This window comes from Dromaius novaehollandiae, chromosome Z (genome assembly GCF_036370855.1).
Source record: "Dromaius novaehollandiae isolate bDroNov1 chromosome Z, bDroNov1.hap1, whole genome shotgun sequence".
Lineage (NCBI taxonomy): Eukaryota > Metazoa > Chordata > Aves > Casuariiformes > Dromaiidae > Dromaius > Dromaius novaehollandiae.
This window is the reverse complement of record NC_088132.1, coordinates 55,653,484-55,671,540: the sequence shown is the minus strand read 5'-3', so window position 1 is coordinate 55,671,540 and position 18,057 is coordinate 55,653,484. Positions and strand designations below refer to the sequence as shown.

The window sequence follows — 18,057 nt, the reverse complement described above, 5'->3', positions numbered from 1 at the left end:
TACTCAAGAAATAAAGGAAAAGGCGAGAAATACTTTATTTCTGCTCTAGATAGGAAAAGATGCAATAGATTACAGTTGCAACAAGTTGTACAGCAGGAGAAAAACCCTTTAAAGATAAAGGATAATTAAATATGGTAATAGATTACCTAGCAGGATTGCTTAATCACCATTGTAGGAGTTTAAGAACAGATAAGGCAAATAATTATCTATCAGGATTGATGTAAACGTGTAAATATATTTACATCTGCCTTGCAGGTATATTAGACAACTGTTTGAGCTTGTTTGCTCTTGCTGTTTGGTTTTCTGTTTGTCTTTTGCTACAGTGGAAAGAAGAAAGGTGTGTGTGGGGGGGTTGTTTTTGTTGTGCAGAAAGGCTTAGAAACATTCTCAGCCTAACCCAGTAATTAATCCCTTCATTCTTTACACATTCTTTTCTTAACAATGTAAAGAGAAAAGGAAGTCCACTTTTGGCACTACATAAGTGTTCTTCAAGAAGGGAGCATAAGTATTAAAGGGCAATCAATTTTTTTTTTTTTTTTTTTTTTGCAGGTTACGAGATGACAGAATTAGAATAGAAAGGATGGAAAACCTCCATTTTGAATACAACCATGCTTTTCAGCTGATTACTGATTTTTATGCAAAAGAAGAGCCTGACATTACAGGTATGTCATTCAAGGTATCTTTGAAATATGCATCCAGTTAGCTTTTACATAGATGAGAAACAGGTCATTTTGTACACATTTCTTTACAATTAATTAAATTGTTTGATCTTGCATAAATAATAGTTTGTGTCTCATGCTCAACTTCATGTCCACCAGGACTGCAAGGTCCTTTTCTGCAAAATTACTTTCTTGACTGGATGACCCCCAGCCTGTACTGGTACCTGGGGTTATTCCTTCCCAGGTGCAGGACTTTGCATTTCCTTGTGTTGAACTTCATGAGATTCCTTTCAGCCTGCTTCTCCAGCCTGTTGAGGTCCCTCTGAATGGCAGCACAACCGTCAGGTGTATCAGCCACTCCTTCCAACTTTGTACCATCTGCAAACTTGCTGTGGGTGCATTTGGTCCCATCTTCCAGGTCATTAATGAAGATGTTAAACAGTAATGGCTACAGTATCCACCCCTGTCCCACAGCACTAGTGACTGGCCTCCAGCTGGACTTTGTGCCACTGATCACACCCCTGTGAACCCAGCAGTTCAGCAAGTTTTCAGTCCACCTCATTGTCCACTTATGTAGCCTGCACTTCCTGAGCTTGCTTATGAGGATGTTATGGAAGACAGTGTCAAAAGCCTTTCTAAAGTCAAGATAAACAGCATCTGCTGCTCTCTGCTCATCCATCGTGCTAGTCATGTCACCGTAGAGGGCTTTCAGGTTGGTCAGGTATGATTTCCCCTTCGTAAATCCACGCTGACTATTCCCAGTCACTTTCTTGTCCTTTGTATGCCTAGAAATAGTTTCCAGGATTATTGCTCCACCACCATCCCAGGGATTGAGGTGAGGCTGACCGGTCTGTAGTTCCCCAAATTCTCCTTGCTCTTCTTGAAGATAGGGATGATGGTTTTTTTTTCCTTCCAGTCCCCAGGAACCTCCCCCTATTGCCATGACCTTTTGAAGATGATTGAGAGCAGCCTGGCAGTGACATTGGCCCTCTTCCTCAGTACTCGCTGGTGCATCCCATCAGGTCCCATGGACTTGTGTGTGTCCAAATTGTTTATGTGTTCCCTAACTTCCTCCTTCTGTTTTGAGGAGGAGGCTTCCTTGCTCCAGGCTTTCCCACTGGTCTCAGGAGCCTGGGATTGCTGAAGGCAAATCTTAACAGTAAAGACCGCATTGAAGAAGGCACTGAGTACCTCTGCCTTTTCCATGTCTCCTTTCACCAGGTCCCCCCATTCATCAGCAGGCACACATTTTCCCTTGTCTTTCTTTCACTGCTGATACACTGGTAGAAGCCCTTTGTGTTGCCCTTTACATCACTTGCCAGGTTCAACTCCAGATGAGCTTTGGCTTTCCTAACACTCTCCCTGCACGCTTAGACAGTGTCTCTGAATTCTTCCTGGGTCACCTGTCCTTGCTTCCACCTCTTGTACTCTTCTTTTTTGTGTTTGACTTTAGTCAGGAGCCAGGAGCAACTTGTTCATCCATGCAGGCCTCCTGCCACCTTTACTTAATTTTTGGCTTATTGGAATGGACTATTTTTGAGTTTGCAGGAGCTGATCCTTGAAAATCAGTATTTTTTTACAAAGAAATGAATACAGGGCTAGCATCCCTTATTTTCCCACATCTTGAAGGTGTGTATTTAGACAAATTTAAATTCACACATTTTATCGCAAGTGAGGGAAATTATGCAACATCTGAAATGTTTCTTCAAGTTCCTCTATGAGTTAACACTCTAAGAATAGAAGAACAGCTTTAAAAAGTGTTTCTATGTTTGGCCCAGTTTATTTTGTTTGGGAGACTAATTTGTTTTTTTTGCAATAAGGTTTGACAAAACCTTTAAGTTTTAAAAAACCCCCACCCTTTTATGTTGAGTTGTTGCAGCTGAAACAGGGACAGTATTAGAGTAGTGAAGAGAAATACTATCAAATCTAAACAGCTGTCTTACGAAGAGGGCATGATATTCTGCAGTCTGACTGAGGTAGTTAAATCATCAGTACATGTGCTAAGGCCTGTTTGTTCCTCTTAACTAGCATAGATGTTGCCAGCAATAATGAAGATTTCAGAATCCAGTTCTTAGTTTGTGTTTCAAAATTACTTATGCCAAGAATCAGTTACTTTTATGAGGAAAAGCCTGTGGAGTACAGTATTTTATATTTCATAATGTGTTTGCATTATTGTAATGAGCTACATTCTTTGGATCCATAAATGTTACTTTGGAAGCTCACTTTTTGTTGATTTATAGACAGCAGAAAACTGTACACATAATGTAGATCTGATTTCTATTTGATTGAATTGAAAAATAGATTGTGTTGTTTCTAAAGTGTAGAAGTAGTAAACTGATTTTTAAAAAGGAAATAATATTTTTTTTAGGTCCTCAAAAACTATCTGTAATACTAAGCTTGGATAAGCCTGTTATTTGCTCTCTGGCAGCACTAATTGCATATCTCAAAGAATTTAATTTGGAAAAGATGCTTTACAATCCAAGGTAAGTTGCCTTATATAAATCTCAAATGCAAAACACCAATAACATACCAGTGACATCTTGTAAATTCCAGCAGACAACTTCCTTCCAATGAAATGGGCCTACCTTCTAAAGTGATATACACAGTCTTTGTGAAAATGGTACTTTACATTTAAGCTCATAATGAAAACCAAAAGAATCAAGTGCTTTTTTCTTTAAGTGATGTTTAGTGAAAGTCTTTAGAATGTTTGTTCTTCTGGTCATTACTATCAGTAATATAAATGAGCTTGTACTACTGCCAAGGGTTATTAAGAACAAAATGCAAAAACTGACAGATTCTAGGAAGGCATTTTTAAAAAAAAGTTTGTTAATAAATCCTCGTATCTTAACCTCAGCTTCTGTTTTATTTTGTGACTCAAATTTGGGACAGTTGCTTTTTAAGGACTTTTATGCTGTAATTTAGCTTTGCAGGTGTTGTTTTATTTTGCTGCAGAGGTGTGTTGATCGTTTTCTGTAGCTCTGGAAGCATGTATAAATGCTATAAATGCTAATGTGTTGTAATATTCAGAGAGTACTCAGCAGGTCTGTTTGAGTCAGTGAATCAAGTTACCAATTAAAAAGAAAACAGATCTGTGCAACATCCTAGCCCTTAGAAAAATTCCTTGAGTTGGTTTAGTGGTACCTAGGGATGGGGGAACAAACAATAAAAAAGATTGTAGAAAGGCCTTCACTACTTGTATAAGGTTACTTGAAAGACACATAGCCATGGAGAAAAGTTGTCTTCCCTGAAGTAATCTGAACTCTCGGGATTATTGGATATGTGCAGATGGGTACTAAAAATTCCTAATGGGATTATGCAGATGTGTTCAAAGAAAATGGAAAGGTATAACTACTCATTTTGTAAACCATTCTGCACAATTATAAAGGATGGTTATCGTACTTGGCATAGGTTTAAAAATGCCATTAGGGTTTGTTAAATGCTTTATTAAAATCAGCTTTATTTGTAATGGGTCCTATGCAAAATATTCTCTTGGCTGTCTTGGTATTCCTCTGTCCTGTGGGCAGGTAGGCTTTAACAAAGTAAGCCTGACTGCAAACTAGAAACCTACAAATACTTAGTGTCAGTTGTAGATAATTCATATGTTAAATGAGATTCTTACAGTATCAAACCTCGTTTTGATGGGCTCCTGCATTAAAAGAGTTTTTTTCTTTTTTTTTTAATGCAACTGCATTAAAAAGTGACTGCAGATGTCAGCCTTAAACACTTTTCAAATATCTGCTGAAATATTTGAAAACTATAGCATATACACCTGGGTTTTCTGATTTTTTTGAATGGCTTTTCTCCCCCAATTCTCCTTTTTCCCCACACACACTCCAGATATCATTAAAATGTCAACATAAGCTTCACTGGGCTCATAGGTCCTTTGAGAGGAAAAATTTCCTGTGGCATCTTTTAAGCCTCCCTCTCCACTGTCCTTCAAGGAGCACTCTAATCTGTGGTCTTCCAGCTCATCCTCTTATAAGTGTTATGGAAAGTGCTTGGGTGGAGAGGTAGAAGTTGCATCTGGAGAAATCTTGTTGTGAGAGCTTCTGAAGAAGAAAGTGAACTCCAAAGCAAAGTCCCTTCCATGGTTGCACTTACAGATCACTGTTGCAACAGTATCTTATGTGCAGTCACACATTAAGAAGGTGTTCTTTCAGGTGGGGGGAAAATACAAAATTATTGTTTCATGTAGAAGCAATCCAGTAGCAGAGGAGCAGCAGCATCACATGAGGGCTTGTATAACCGCTGACATTTGTAATAGGTGCAGCCTAAAATCAAGTACGCTTACGGATCGGGAAGGAAAAGTGCTAAATCTTATAGTTGACATTTGCCTGCTGGAGGTTGCTCTAATAGACTTGATGTGAATGTGTGAGCAAGAAGAGCATCCGAGTGGAGAGGCAGTGAACTTTTTGATATCTTGGTGATATGCTATAAAGAAAGAAGATATATATACTTTGAGGCAACTTAGCTCCTGCACTCAGGAACTTGGATTCTGCTGTATTTATTTCTGAAGCCTTTACTGCTTTGGCTATCTGATAGGTTCTTGAATTCTACTTGCAGTTTTTAGTGTCTCATATATGAAAATACTGGGCCAAACTCAACTTCAATACTTTTTCTAATGTCAATGAAATATATTATAAGTTCTGAAAAGGGAAAGCCTTTTAAGGAAAGGGTTTCAGATTTGAGGATTCTCTGCAATTCTGCAGGAAATATAAGAGAAACACTTCCATTGTACTGACATGCAACCCAAAATTCTTAGGAGAATTCAGGTCAGTGAGCATATACTGATGAATCGGTGAGCATGAAGTTGGAGTTGAGATAGTTTGCAGTTGCTGAGAACTTTTTGGATGTAAGTGACACATCTGGATGAAAAAGACGTACTTGATAAGAAAAATTTTAAAAAATTTTCATTATACCAGCTGCATACCTTCCCCAAATAAAAACCCTTCTCCCAAATCAACAAAATTCCAGCCGAGATTAATAAAGAATCATGAAGCATCACATAAGTGATGAGGGATCCTCTTTACTACGGAGAACCTCATTTTGTTTTACTATTCAACTGAAAATTCTTAAATCCAGCTTTAAGGTCCTAAATAAAGCAGAATTAAATGAAATAAAGGAGTTCTGACACTGTAGGGCCTTGGGATATGGTTAGGCTGCATTGGAGCTGTTGCAGCAAGTATTTCTTTTCTAATGAATTCTAATGAATGAGAACTTTTTGTCGATGTGTATTCTGGTAGCCTTAAGTAATGAAAGACCTTTATTGGCTTTTGACAAGAAGCTGGTACACATCTAGAACAGACTTCCAAGGACAGCTGGGCACCCACCTTTGCTTGAAAATCCTCTGTTGCACAGCAGTTGCTGGGAAGTGCCTCGCAGTGTATTTTTATTTTACCTATGTGGTTTCCAACACAGGGAGACAAAAGAGAGATGGTATTTGTAGCTCTTAAAGTTAGACCAGTGATACATAAACTTCAGAAGTGGCTGGGAATGGAAAAGCCAGTTATCTTTGTCAAAGACAGGAGTAGCTTTGGGACTGGAGAACTACCACTATGAGTATAGACTGTCTACTACCAGTAGAAGACAAACAGAAGTGAAAGAGGGGAGGAAGAAGAGGGCTGATATGGCTTTGAGGGAGGAGAAGAAGCAGGGAAACACTTCAGTGAGAGAGGAAATGGTTTATTATACTATACAGTAGGAGTGGGAGTTTGAGAGATTAATTTAAGGTTAGTGGAATCGAAATGCAAGTTCACACATCTCAAAATGGTGGTGGACATCCTTGCATTTTCAAGGGAGGCATGGTGTACATGTGGTTTTCATCTCTCTTGTGCCTTGATGAGTTCAGAAACATTCATGCAAGACTATGCATAGGTCTGTTTGCCCACACCTACTATGTACCGTCTATAAAACTTTGAGAAGTACTGGGAGGTTTCAACATCAGCTCAGGATGATGGGGGACAGAAAAGGGAGGGCATGGTTTGAGGCCCCAAGTAAAGATGCCCAGCAGAGGGTTTGCCTTATAATTCAAGACCACAGAATAAGGGTGGCAGGTGGAGCCTCTTGCACTCCAGAAGTTTGGAGTTGTCGGAGTGCCAAGGCTGCGTGTGAGGAAAGCCATCCAAGACAGCGCACGTGTTTAGTTAGAGAGGGGGGAGTTCAGTGGCACAAGAGGAGAAAAGTAATTCAGGATAAAAATAGTGGAGGTTATTGTTGTCTCTCCTAATCTTTCACAGGTCATCTTATTTCTGTACTTGTTCTATATTTTGCTTTTTTCAGGTTTTTTTGCTTTGTTTTGTTCTTATTTTTCTCTTGGAGTTTCTGGGTTCCCATTACATCAGGGATCCAGATCAGAAATTCTAGCCCTGTGGCAATATTCACTAATAAATTTAAAATTCTGATTAATTAAATATAAAACATAGGGAAGGACCTCAAGCCTGGACTACTTAGACACTGGTAAATGTCTTTCATACCTAAAGCTAGTGCTTCTGAGAAATAAAGGGAGACATGTTTTTACTCCTTATAGCTAAATGTAGATTCCTGCAACTCTTGTCTAAATACGTAATTTTGTTCTGTGGTTCATTCACCCTTAGAAGTCTGTAAGACATGGACTCTAGAGGTCTGTAAAAGATAATTGAGCAAAGAAAATCTGCTGCTTAGTAGTCTCTCAATAGAGTGCCCTGCAGCTTCACTGGAAAGTTTTTCAGAGATTTGCAAAATTAAAGTACTTGAAAACTACTGATCTGAATAACTTTACATTCATTTAGGATGAGTTAGTGACTGTGAAACTATATGTAAAATCTCTGGTGGAGTGAATAATAAGTAAAGCATGAAAAATGCCCTCCACTATAAGCCTCTTAGGATGCAGAATGACCAAGAAGATACAGTTTCACAGGTAGCATATAAGAATCAGTTTGAGGTTGCAGCTTACTGTCATAAAGCAATCATAATAACCTTTTAATACACATCTTCAAGTATGGTTCTACTCTGAAAAATTATTTTAGGAGTAGGACCCACTTTCTCATGGGTATTCCCCAAACGTCTCCTAAATCTTACTAGAAATTTTTATTTCTTTTTGTTTTCTCTTTTTATTTTCTCAGCCCAGATGGCAGGATCCTACCTTGGCTTACTCTTCGGAGGTGGAATTACCAGCTAGTTCCATCACTCCTGTTTTGTGCTGTTTAAGTACTTGAGAGAGCTGTAAGTCTGTTCTTTGCAGCTCAGGCCACACCTTTGTTATCTATAAAAGGAATTGTTGTCTTGTGCTCTGGATGGAGTGACTTGGAAGGGTCACTTTCACTAATGCAGAGGATGTCTAATAGCAGCACGTTAGAATTTCTTGCAAGGATTTTTGTTGATACTCTTGCTGCAAAACCAACACTGACTTAATACTTCTTTTGAGGCTTCTTCTCACGCTATTTCAGTCCCTAAATTCCCTACAAAAAGTCTTTCTTTCACATTTTTATCAAGTTCTGACCCAAGCTGAAGGAAGATGAAGGTGTAGGAAGCAAAAGAAGTTCTGTGCTATGACATCTAGAATTGTTGGCTGGGCATATTCTGCAGCTGATCTTGGCTGCTATTCATGTACTCTTAGCTCTCAATTACTAGGGTTAATAGCAAGGTGGAGTAACGCAGAGGAAACAAACACCTGGATAATATAAAGCGTACATAATTTATGTTGTGAGAACAACATTAGCATATTTGCTTTTGAAAGACTACTAAACGGATTTTGCCCGGAAGCATAGGTAGTTGACTTTAAATGCCATCAGAGAGCAAGCCTGCTGTGAATGGAGTACGTTCTGGGTTAAGTGCTCTGAAGCACTGGGCCTCAGCCCCAGCTCCCAACAGGAGCTAGTAAATTCACGATCTTGAGAGTTGCTCATGGATAATTGAGAGTTGATAGAAGCAGCCAAAAGCATCTTTTATGCTTTCAGGAAGAAGTAAAAAAAGACATAGTTCTGACCTGGCTGGGTTTAAGGGATGACAGAATTGAGTAGTGGCAGTAACTCAGGAAACCCTGAGTTAGGTAAGTCCTGGAGGTTAAAGAGGTGCTTTGGAGGGGTGGGTAGGATTCAGCATTGGTTATAGGGATTCAGAGCCAAGGAGAGATCATTCTCATTTAATCTTTGCCAGTACCAGCAGCTATGACTGAAGATAATAAAAGAGAATATTCTTTTGTTGCTCATAATATTGTCTCCTTTGGAAAGTTCTGCTGCTTTTGCCTCTAAGATTTTGTTTTGTGGGTCAACTTTGCTGATTGTTGAGATGGCACACTGGAGCAGAATAATGCTGTGTATGGGGTACCGTTCTGAATCAGCCGTACTTTCAAACTACTCCAGAACTTCTTGAGGGCATTCAGCTGAACCTACTTTTGTCTTTAATTTCTGCAGAAAATTTGACCCATTATTCAGGAACAAAATTACTAGCAGGTCTGAACAGGTGCATGCAACACGAACATGTAACATTAGTCTCAGAATATTTCATGTTTCTGTAAGTTTTAGTCCTTTTTTTTTTTTTTAATATAGTAATAATGCAGCTCTATGCCTAACAGAAATTTGAGCAGCCCTGCCCAAGAGACCTTACAATCCAGCACATTGATTTTTTTATTATTTATTTATTTTTTGTAAAGTCAAGAAAACAGTTTTAAATCCTACCCAGCAAGTCATTCTTCTCAGGCTAAGACAACTAAAGAAAGAGTGTCCTAGATTTTGTGCAAAGAGCAGTCAGCAGTATGATTAACCTAGACAATCATGGCTTGATTTGTCAAAATCATTTAGTGAGTATCTTGTACTTCCCTTTTCTGTCCCAACTACCGCAAGTATATGTCTGAGACTGAGATAATTTTCACGTCTAATATCATTGTTTTATTAAGTTTGGTTCTATTCTGGTTTTGCTTTAGCTATATGTAGAAATCATAACTTGTTGGGCTGGTCTTTTCTTGTTCTGTTAGCTAATGTCAAAAAGTCAAGTCATTTTGGTCATGGTTATGTCATAGTAAAGATAAGAGGAAATAGTTTAAATATACCCTATTTTTAGTTTCCTCAATAATTATACTAACAGACTTTAAATTATTTTTAGTTGTAAAATACACAAATATGTATTTTGATATGCTGTTTCGAGTTATATTAAAATCTGCTTGACTCTCAAAGTATAAATTCTTAATCCTAGCCCTGCTTCTAATACTGTAAGTACAGTGACCATAACAGAGCACTAACAAAAGTATGTACTACTTCAGTTGCTTCATAAACTGAAGAAGGGATGCTTCCTTAACCATTTAGTGGGTCAGGATTAGAAGATGACAGGAGAGCTGGATTTTATTCTGAGCTTTGTCAGAGTCATTGTAGAAAGTAGGGCAAGTGATTCTTTAAATCTCATTTTCCCAAACAGTAAAATAAAAGATGTTATTAGTGTACAATTGTTTTATTTATTTGAACAGATTCTGTTTTCTTACTTGATCTCTTTTTGGTTCATATGTTTGATGAATTCTCTAATGTGAGAGACTTGGTAGTGTTTCATTGTTATGTCTGCTCCCATATTTAAAATCTAACATCTGAAATTCTCCCCCCCTGCCCAGTAGTTTCAAACGGTTGTCAAGTGAAGCTGAATACATGACAATTAATGCGACAACGATGAAAAATCTTGAAATTTTACAGAATCAGGTAAGGACAAGTGTAATGATTTGTTAATACGTACTGATATTTCCAGAGCTGTTTGATGTATTGTTCCCAATGAAGTTAATTAAATTAGCTTGAAAATCTAAGTTAGAAAGTTTAAATTATTTTAGATGGGATAAAACTGGAGGAAGAGTGCTTTTTCAGATGCATAAATGACAGTTAATCTCTACTGACTTTTAGTATGAATTAGGAACCTTACTGCATGTTGACTAGCAAAGAGCCTTCCTAAAATTTGAAAGTTCTTGAGCAACTGCAGTTGAGTGATCTGACTGTAGTAGGGTTTGTTTTTATTCTGTGCTGCTGGTTTATGCATTGATCTAATTTAACTTGTGGAATTTATTCCAGTTATTTTCTGAAAACGATTTCTGGCTAGAGGAAATAGGTACTCAAGCATCTTAGGACTGCTGAAGATAAGGCATTATTTGTGGGGAAAAAAAATGAGTAGAGGGACATGTTGTAGTTGCAGTATCTTAAAGTGTAAACAGAATGTTTAAGTAGTATTGTGAAAATCTTATAGATATATGGTTGATTGTTCAGTTAAAAATAGCAGGGCTATTTTTATTATTTTAGACTGATATGAAAACAAAAGGAAGCCTACTCTGGGTCTTGGATCATACTAAAACTTCCTTTGGACGTCGGAGACTGAAGAAATGGGTAGCCCAGCCTCTTATGAAATCGAGGTGAAATATCTCTTTACTTTTTGTTAAATCGATATTTCAAAATTATGAAGTTGAATATGGCCGATGTATTTATTTTTCTCTAAGGTCTGAGAACCACAGCAGAGTTTACAAAGGAAATGAAATGGCAGAAGATGTGGTTGTTGTGTGTAAAGGTCTGAAAGAGTTAGACCTCTCTGTTTGGCCACAGAGCATCCAAGGAGTTCAGTAACAGTAGTGTTGGAGCCGGTTAGAAATTGCTATGCAGGGTCTGATTGGGTACCGGTCTGATCCAGGATCCTCCTTCCGGCAGTGGTTGAGGATGACCTCCTGGCCAATGTTTTGTTCCTAAACTTGCCAGTCAGTGTTTGATGTCTCTCTTGCCACAGAAGGATTTACATCCTTGATCTGTTTTATTTGTTCTAATGTAGTTGTGGATGTTTCTGTTACTCCTGTATGCAGTCTGTTGCATATGCAAGTTATTTCCTTTTATTAGTTTGGAAATGTGCTAATTGTTTGCTCACTGTTGTATTTTGAGCTGTGCTTATTATGTAAGGCTTTAGAAATGATTTATTCTGTAATAACTACTGTGTTTGTCTGTATTTCTCTGGCTTGAAACAGTCTCTGTCTTTTCTAATTTCTCTTTGCAGTCTCTGTTGGAGTCTTGAACTTGAATATGTAATAAGTAACAGTATTAGAGTCGTTCTGTGTGATGTTCGTTGCCTATATTTTAAGTTTTTGGATCTACTCCCTTCGAATGTGCATTCCCTGAGAACTGTGGATGAAGAACCTACTCAGTTGTTGTGTTGTTCGCTTCAGCTGTTTCATAAAGAAATTTCTCTTGGTTTGGTTAACCAGAATAGTTTGTTCCCCTCTATTTTGCATTTGTTTTTGATTTGCTAATAAAAGGCAGGTCTTAGAGAAACAGTGAGCTATCCTACTGTTTAGCTTCTTGCTGTTGTTGGTAATTAGTGAATGTTTCTTCAGAAGCATTTTTTGTCTTGACTAATTTTAATATGTTACAGCACTATATTTCTGCACCATGGTTATTTAGGGTTTTTTATTAGCCTTTTTGTAGGGATCTTTGTCACTAGTGTTTAACAACAACAAAAAAAAAGTACAAAACTAACTCTTTTGTTCCTCCTATTTTATTGTTGTGGAATATTGGAGTCACCTTTTCCTTAATAAGAGCTGTGCTGGTTAGAAAGTATCATGGTCCAGTTTCTCTCAGGGATTTAACATGCAGATTTCAGTGCCCCCCACCCTTTTTTTTTTCTTCTGGCAATAGCTTGTATTGTGCAAGATAACTAGAACATGTTTTCACTTACTTTAAACAAATGTTTCCGATGTACTTTTCTGAAATGGTATGAGACTTTCTGGAAGTTTATTAGGTGGCCGGATGGAATTTCTGGGCCACTTTACCTAAGTAATTTTGAGATGTTGTTTGTTTTTCAGCAGTGGAGGGACCCTACAGCCTTTTGGGAACTGTATTTATAAAGTTGTCAGTGGGGGGAGCCAGAGCACAGGCTCTGGCAGGTACAGTCACATCACGGAGGACAGGGCCTGGAAAAGCAAAAACGGCCTCTAACCATTTTGCCAAGTGATCGCGTGTGTGGCACACCAGGTGACATACAGTTCAGCAATAAAGCAGACAGAGTCCTTATCTGGTCACAGATAGAAAGCTGCTTTGGGGGGACTTAAGGCTTTTTCTCTTAACCAGTAAATTTAATTAAAGTTCTTGGTCTCCATGCAAAACTGGCTTTTTGCAGTTTTGGTTCCTCCCCTTTCCCCTTTGCTCTTTGTTACTGTTAGGGAATCGATATTTTCCGTGTTGAGCCTGTGTTCTCAGCGTGGATGGAAATTCTGTGGTTTAAGATATAATACTACCCCTTAGCTGGAGCTAAAAGGGTACCTTGTTTCTGTGTATTTCTCCATTCCTGACTGTAAGTTGTAATTTCATGTGCTTAAGTGCGTCAGACATTTGGCAGTATTGTTTCCAGTAATGCACGCAGATGCAGTTAGGGAGCAGTCTGTAATTGTAATTCACCTGTGCCTCCTGGAGTGACTTTTGCAGTGGAAGTAGCATTTCTGTAGTGCGTCTTTTCCAGTTAGTGAGTGGGTGCATTTCCCTTGGTGTATCAGAAAGTGAGAGGGTGTGATTACCACTTTATACCTGGTAGTTGAAAATCACTTGGGATGATGACTAGATTTCCAGGGGAGAAACAATATACTAGCTTTGAGTAAGCGGTAAAATGTGTACAGGTATCTTATTTGGGCAAACTTGAAGATATCCATTAGGTCATCAGTGATGTTACATATTTTGAGATTCCAAGAAGAGGCTTTAAACATGAGGCATGTGCAATTCTAAAAAAAATTGGCTTAACCAAGGAAGGTGCAATGTTCTCATTTATTCACCTTGTTCTACAAAGATGACAGAGATAAGAATGTATTAGTCATGGAGGACTGAGGTTTTTATGAGGAATCAGGAAAGTTGTTGTTTGTATAAACTACAGAGAAGTTATCTTGCGTTGTCTATCTTGCTTTTGAAATGTGAATTCCAATGAGTTCCTCTTTTGCCTAACTTCTGTAAGGGGAATGGAAAGAAAAAGAGTCAGTAAGCTGGGGTGGTTGGAACACTTTTAATTGAATAAAACATGCTGTTTCCTTGTGAGGCCATGGGCTTTCATCAGGAGAAGAGATGTGTATAATCGTATTTGATAGTCTAAGGCACTGGTCTCAGGAAACACAGGTGTGTGTAACATTTAAAAGTTTGTTTTTTCCTAATGCAAAATTTACATGAATTTCAGAATCTCTGAAGTTGACGTGAAACAGTCAGTGCTTTTTGGATAGCTAGAGGAAGAGGAGAAAGATAAGCGTATTGTAGGCCTACAGTCTGGTTAGCTTGTTTTCATGTGTTTTGTTGATGTATACAATGGATGTGTCATTTTATAGCTGCAGTATGGGTAAGTATAAAAAAGTTGTTCCTCTACACATGGACTGTCTGAAGCCTTATCTCTGTAAAATGTGCCTTCTCCTGTCTGTCTGTTATGCCCATGGTTACTCCCTCCCATCCTCAATTCCTGCATCTCCCCCTCCTATTCCCTAAGTAAAGTGGTATGGCTGGCTCCAAACTGCAGCTCTGCGGCTTGGCCAGGCAGGAGTCCAAACAGAGCAGGTAACTATTGAACTAATATTACATCCTTTCCCTCGCTGGGTATTAATTTATGCCTGTGCGCTTTGCGCAGCTTTTGCTTCTTGCGCAGTTAGTAGAAATTCTGTTTCCTTGAGACCAAAGTAACACTTTAGTCCACTTATTAAAGTTGCTTGGAATTTAACAAAGGGTTCAGACTGAAAAATGCAGATGGGTAGCTCAGTCACGTGAAGGTTTGTTATTTCCATAATAAATCAGGCTATAAAGCCAATAAAGTTGTGCCTAGGTGCTTAAAGTAGAACTTGAGATAAATGACAGATGCATAATACAAAGCACTTTCTAGCCTTTATAGGGAATTTCTGTAGAATTTCATTCCTGTGCAGAGAACTCTGCGGCCTGTATGTGTAGAAAGCATTGCATAAGAGTGTGGGCTTTTTCTTTCTTTCTTTCTTTTTCTTTTTTCCTTGTCTTTTCCTCGAAAGGTAAAATATCTCTTGAATATCAGTGGGCGGACTTCATGAAGTGGCATTTCTAGTACTGTAGCCAAGGGGAAGGTAGAGACTTTGTTATTTAAGTGGAAAATAACCTGGAAATTGCTATTGTTTCTCTGTGCTGCGGAAGTGTTTAGTTTACAGGTTATACAAACATTTATAGTGCAAAACTTGAAAAGGCTGGGTGGGGTGGGGAGGGCAGGCAAACAGAAGTGATAAAATGTTTGGCCTGTATATGACATGTGAGTGTGTTCATTTGCAAAATGCTCTGGTTGCCTCTTTGGAGCGATATCCAGTTTCTTGAGGGTGTTTATGGTTTGAAGTGGCTTAAACAGACCGACTGATTTGTAATTGTATTTCGAAAATATTTTGTTGACTCTCTTAATTTTTCAGTATATTATATATGGGATGTGTAGAAGTTCATGTAACAAGGTTTCTAATAAGCTCATGTGGTGAGGTATAAAGCTTGCAAATTATGGAGAGTAGCATGTCCTGAACATAGCATGTGGAAGTGAGGCAACCTTCAGCCCTGAAAGCTTGCCCAGAGCTTTGGGAGCTAACAGACTTTGTCCTTGTCAGCCTGTGTTGAAATAGATCTTCTGTCCTAAAATCACCGGTGTGATCACCCCAAGTTAACGTCCATGCTTTAGGCATATGTGTCACTCCTGGTGTGCAGCAAGCCGCAGAATACCCTCGCTGTGCTGGAGTAAACTTAGAGTGCGCAGTGTCACAGGGAGAGAGGAGGGAGCAAACGTTTCACCGGGGTTTTGAGCCTCTGCCATCACCGGGAATTTGTTAAATGAAAGTGAGCAGCGCCCGCTGCAGTGGGGGTCCAAGATCCCTGTCCCCGCTTTCTGTGCGTGATCCCGAGCCCGCAGGCAAGGAGGAGTGAGCACGTAGCTCAGCATGCTCGCAGGCCTGCTGGGCGTCCCGGCATCCTGGCTGCTCTCTCTGCCGCAGGGGGAAGAAGCCTGGGGGACAGAAGCAGCTTGCCTGATTCCTTCAGGCTGAAGCATGGGATTAATTTGTTAAATAGTATTCTGGAACACATCAAATACATGCTGATCCAGCCTGTATTTTTGGGTGCCCCAAGGAGATATCAACAAATCAAACACTTGGAGCCTCTTTATGATGAGCTTACATTTCTAGCCCCAGATTGACCCTGTCCTGTCAGTGTGTCCCTGCTTTACTGGGACACAACTCCGCATTCTTGTCTCCAAGACCCACTGGTTGCGAGAAGTGATTATAGGACTTTAATGGTTGGAAACGTCCATGTCATTTCTTGCCTGCATTTGTTTGTGATCAAATTTGATTTTTATTTATTTATTTTAGTTAAAGCTGATATTTATATATACAATTTTTTCCCTCCTTGAGATATTTAGAGAGTTGACAACCAAATTCTTAATTGCCTTTCAAAAAACCTTTCAAAAAAAGATTTCCATTTCTCAGTGATTCTAATAGTCTTTGTAGTGCCCTATGTTTTCCAGTTTAAATTTCTTTTTTTGAACATAACCAGAGCTACACATAATGCTTTTACTGAGGTTGAATCAGTGCCTTGTAGGACGGTACTAATAATTTCTTTCTCTTAGTCTAAATGTACTTCGCCTGCAAGAGCATAGAATGACCACAGCTTTAGCAAAATCAGTACTCTAGACAGTTCCTCCTCTACCTCTAAAGAGGAGGAAGAGTGAAATTGGTGCTGTTAGTGCAAGATGCTTTTATTTGGAGGAGATGTACTATGGAATTGGGAAGAAGAGGTTCCTTTTATAAGGAACATTGGAAATGATGCATCTTTCCTAATACAAGAATAGAGTGATCTAATTCCTCTCATTTTGAATATATTGAGTCCCATCATATATATGTACTTCTATGCACAAAGTAGAAAGGAAAGTCTTTGAAGTTTGACTTTGTCCTTGTTCCCGTAACTAAAAGACATCTGGACAGTAAAACAAGCTACCCAAGGGTGTTTAAAAGGAACCCATCTTAATTCAGAGCTAAATTGGTTACCATATGATACCATCAACATCCAGAGCTAGATTAGGATTTTTTTTGCAGAGGTGATTTAGAAATAAAATCCATCCATCATGCAGTAGAATTTGATGGGCTAATTTTTCCTCCTAGGCATAAAGATTTTACACCATTAGTGCCAATATAAAATGCACAAATGCAGGTTATAACATATGCCTGAAATCTCAAAATTGTTGTAGTAGAGAAAAAAACTGCAGCATCCTCACATGTATTCACTGATTTTGCTAGCTGTGCTTTGGTACCATTGTATGCAGTCTCTAACTCTGTATCAATGTAGTAATCAGGCATTCATTCATGTAGGCTAAAGTAGCTAACGGTTTCCTTTTTTGGCACAAATGGCTGAAATATATTGTGTGTGAACATAAACAAAAGTGTTTGATTGCCATTTGCATATTTGATACATTTTTTTAACAGATGTGAAGACAAAGTTTATAGCACTTATATATTGCTTTTTGAGATCCATTCAAGAACATTGTCTTCCCATAACTGCACGTTTATTTAGGGGAAAATTGGACCTCTGTAAAGGGGAAGGAGACATTATGAATGTGAGAGTAAGCTACTCTTTCTCCTGTATGTAGGAAAAACAAATGAACAGATCCAGAAGGATGTTAATTTGTTAGGTTTCATTTAAATTTCACCACAGTAATTATCAGATAGTTACAGTTGTTTGTTCTTTTTAGTTGTTGCAAATGCGTGTGGTGGCATTGGTCACGGCGCAGCCTGACAATTCAGGATTTACCCCATAAGGTACCCAGATTCCAAAAAGAACCGGGGAAGTAGAAAGCCAGAGATGCACTGTTTAAAAAAACCCAAACAAATGAAAAAACACCTACATATGTAGTTTACTGATTGCTTAGTGGTGATTCCACCATGACTTTGGTTTTTGATAGCAGTAATTGCTTTTTATGGCAGAGAGTTTGTTTTGAAGCAGAAGGGATAGTATCCCGCCTCTCTAACCTCATAAACTACTATGAAATTTTGTTCTGTAAACTATGTTCTGAAGAAAGGTCGAGGAAAAGGCAAACTGTATGAATGAGAGAAAATGTAAAGCAACAGGAGTCAGTGTGGCCTTGATGTTGTCCTGTGTTTGAAAGTAGCCCGTAGCAGATGCCCGGAGAAGGGCGTGAGAACGGGGCAGCGGGGCAGGGTTGCTTGGCCTCAGTGCGCGTGGGCAGTTTGTGGCTCAGGGGCTTCCCCCGGCACAGCTGAGCGCCTCCCCTCTCTAGCCAGGGTGGATATTTCCAGAGTTTAAGTAATGTGTTTTCTTTGTTCGAAGTGGTGTAGTTAGGGAGGAGGCTGCTAGGCTTTGATCTGGATAACAGGGTTCGTGGAAAACAACATTTCATGTTTTGAACCTTCTTTATATTTTTCAAGTGTAAAATTTTTGTGACTGATACT

The 18,057-nt window shown here is 38.8% G+C and overlaps 1 protein-coding gene across 1 annotated transcript in view; it reads left to right on the top strand.

The window, feature by feature from the left end:
* LOC135324950 (DNA mismatch repair protein Msh3-like) overlaps positions 1–18,057 on the top strand; it is a 118,829-nt gene that overhangs the window by 41,489 nt on the left and 59,283 nt on the right. The window contains exons 9-12 of the mRNA XM_064502133.1: positions 550–662; positions 3,028–3,142; positions 10,234–10,318; positions 10,904–11,013. Of these exons, the coding sequence (XP_064358203.1) occupies positions 550–662; positions 3,028–3,142; positions 10,234–10,318; positions 10,904–11,013 (423 nt within the window). The remainder of the gene's footprint in view (positions 1–549; positions 663–3,027; positions 3,143–10,233; positions 10,319–10,903; positions 11,014–18,057) is intronic.